Source organism: Vigna angularis, chromosome 4 (genome assembly GCF_016808095.1).
Source record: "Vigna angularis cultivar LongXiaoDou No.4 chromosome 4, ASM1680809v1, whole genome shotgun sequence".
Taxonomy (NCBI): domain Eukaryota; kingdom Viridiplantae; phylum Streptophyta; class Magnoliopsida; order Fabales; family Fabaceae; genus Vigna; species Vigna angularis.
This window is the reverse complement of record NC_068973.1, coordinates 3,075,969-3,077,809: the sequence shown is the minus strand read 5'-3', so window position 1 is coordinate 3,077,809 and position 1,841 is coordinate 3,075,969. Positions and strand designations below refer to the sequence as shown.

Below are 1,841 nucleotides of genomic sequence, written 5' to 3'. Positions count from 1 at the left end.
TTGTAGTTTAAGCTTATGGTGATTAATCATAATAATATTTATATTGTGAATGAATATTCTCTAATTAAGAATCTAGATGATAGTGTGCATATGGAATTTGACTCATTAACTGTTATGTCTTGTTTGAAGAATGTCATTTCCATTGTGAATAGTTTGGAGAGATTACATTAATTAGATTAAACTCATAATAGTTCAATAATACTTATTAATCATATGATATATAAGAACACTCATTTTGTAAAGAAATTGAAAATAACTTCTAAATGAACTAATATACTTTATGATAGAAAATATTCTAATACTATAATGATCAACCGCTTCATACTACAAGAAAATTTTATATGGGTAAAAAAAAAGTTAATATTAATAAATACTTTAAAGAAAAACTTCTAAAAAATTAAAAAAAAAATCATATATAAAATTTAAAGTATAAAATAATTTTAGCAAAACATATATTTTTTTTTGTAATAATTTTTTTTGGACTATGATTTATTTTTATTATATGTTTAATTTGTTCTTTCGTTTTTTTTCTTTTTTTAATAAAATATTAAGTCAAATATGAGTTTATTTAGAACTTAAAATTAAAAAATATAATTTAAACGATAATTTTGATAGTTAAACGAAATAATAAATTTAAAAATAAAATATTTTAATATTTCTTAATTTCGAGAAAACTAAATTGGTGATTTGTTTGTATATTTTATAAATAATTTAAAATAAAGAAATAAATGAAAAGGAAAATCCAAGTAAACTTCTAAAATCTTGTTTTCTCTGCTTTCAACTCTAATTTTGAAACTAACCAACCAATCACACACACCGTGTGACTCACTCACCCTTTCATTACATTTTCACACATAACAAAACCAACTCACTGCTCTTCTCTCGAGAAGCCCCGACCCGGAAAATGCGAGCCAAATCGGAGCCCGCGGCCCAGCCTCCCTCCTCCTCCGCCTCCGGTGGCGCTTCCTCCGGCGCGTCGCTGGATCCGATCTTCCACCTCCTCCGGGTGCTGCCCTTCAGCTTCCTCCGCCCCCCGCGGCTCCGCCTCAAACTCCCCTCCCTGACCCTCCCCTCCCCCAACGCCGTCTTCGCCCTCCTCCTCCTCACCTATTTCATGGTCGTCTCCGGCATCGTTTACGACATCATTGTGGAACCTCCCGGCATCGGCTCCATGCAGGATCCCTACACCGGCTCTGTGCGCCCCGTCGTCTTCATGTCCGGCCGCGTCAACGGGCAGTACATCATCGAAGGCCTCTCCTCTGGCTTCATGTTCGTGCTCGGCGGCATCGGCATCATTCTCCTTGATCTCGCGCTCGATCGCAACCGCCCGAAGTCCGTCAAGGTCTCCTACGCCTCCGCCGGCGTCTCCTCCGTCGTCCTCGCTTACGTTATGAGCATGCTCTTCATCCGCATTAAGATCCCCGCCTATCTCAGATGAACTCGTGCGCTTTAAGTCATTTGTAGTTTCACTTTTGATGAGGTTTCGTTTTCGCGGTTTCTAGGGTTGATGGAATTACATGGATATGGTAATTGGATCTGATTTGGTGTTATTTATATGGAATGTACTTTTTGGAGTAAAATTATTGTGTCACAGCTGAGTTTTCTTGTTTGTTTGACGTGCTCTCTGAATGTGATTTGTGCGTGTTGTTCGGATCGTGGTCAGTGTTAATTGTGGATTGCCGCATGTTTGTTTCGGGGCAATCGTGTTTGGTGAACTGCCTCGTTCTTATACACTTAAACACCCTATTTAGTGTTTGGATGTTTTCTTCATGATTATATGAGGCGGTTAGATTAGGGATTGCAGACAATTCTAGGAGAAAAAAAAACTTGACATTGAAAAT

General features: G+C 37.3%; 1 protein-coding gene across 1 annotated transcript; it reads left to right on the top strand.

The window, feature by feature from the left end:
- Positions 1–797: 797 nt before the first annotated feature.
- LOC108330889 (uncharacterized) lies at positions 798–1,580 on the top strand. The gene has a single exon (XM_017565480.2). The coding sequence runs from the start codon at positions 905–907 to the stop codon at positions 1,436–1,438; it is 534 nt and encodes a 177-aa protein (XP_017420969.1). The 5' UTR covers positions 798–904; the 3' UTR covers positions 1,439–1,580.
- The last annotated feature ends 261 nt before the right edge of the window (positions 1,581–1,841 follow it).

What these genes read in the sequence shown, in the direction of transcription:
- LOC108330889 (XM_017565480.2), top strand. Translation starts at nt 905, where the DNA reads ATGCGAGCCAAATCGGAGCCCGCGGCCCAGCCTCCCTCCTCCTCCGCC.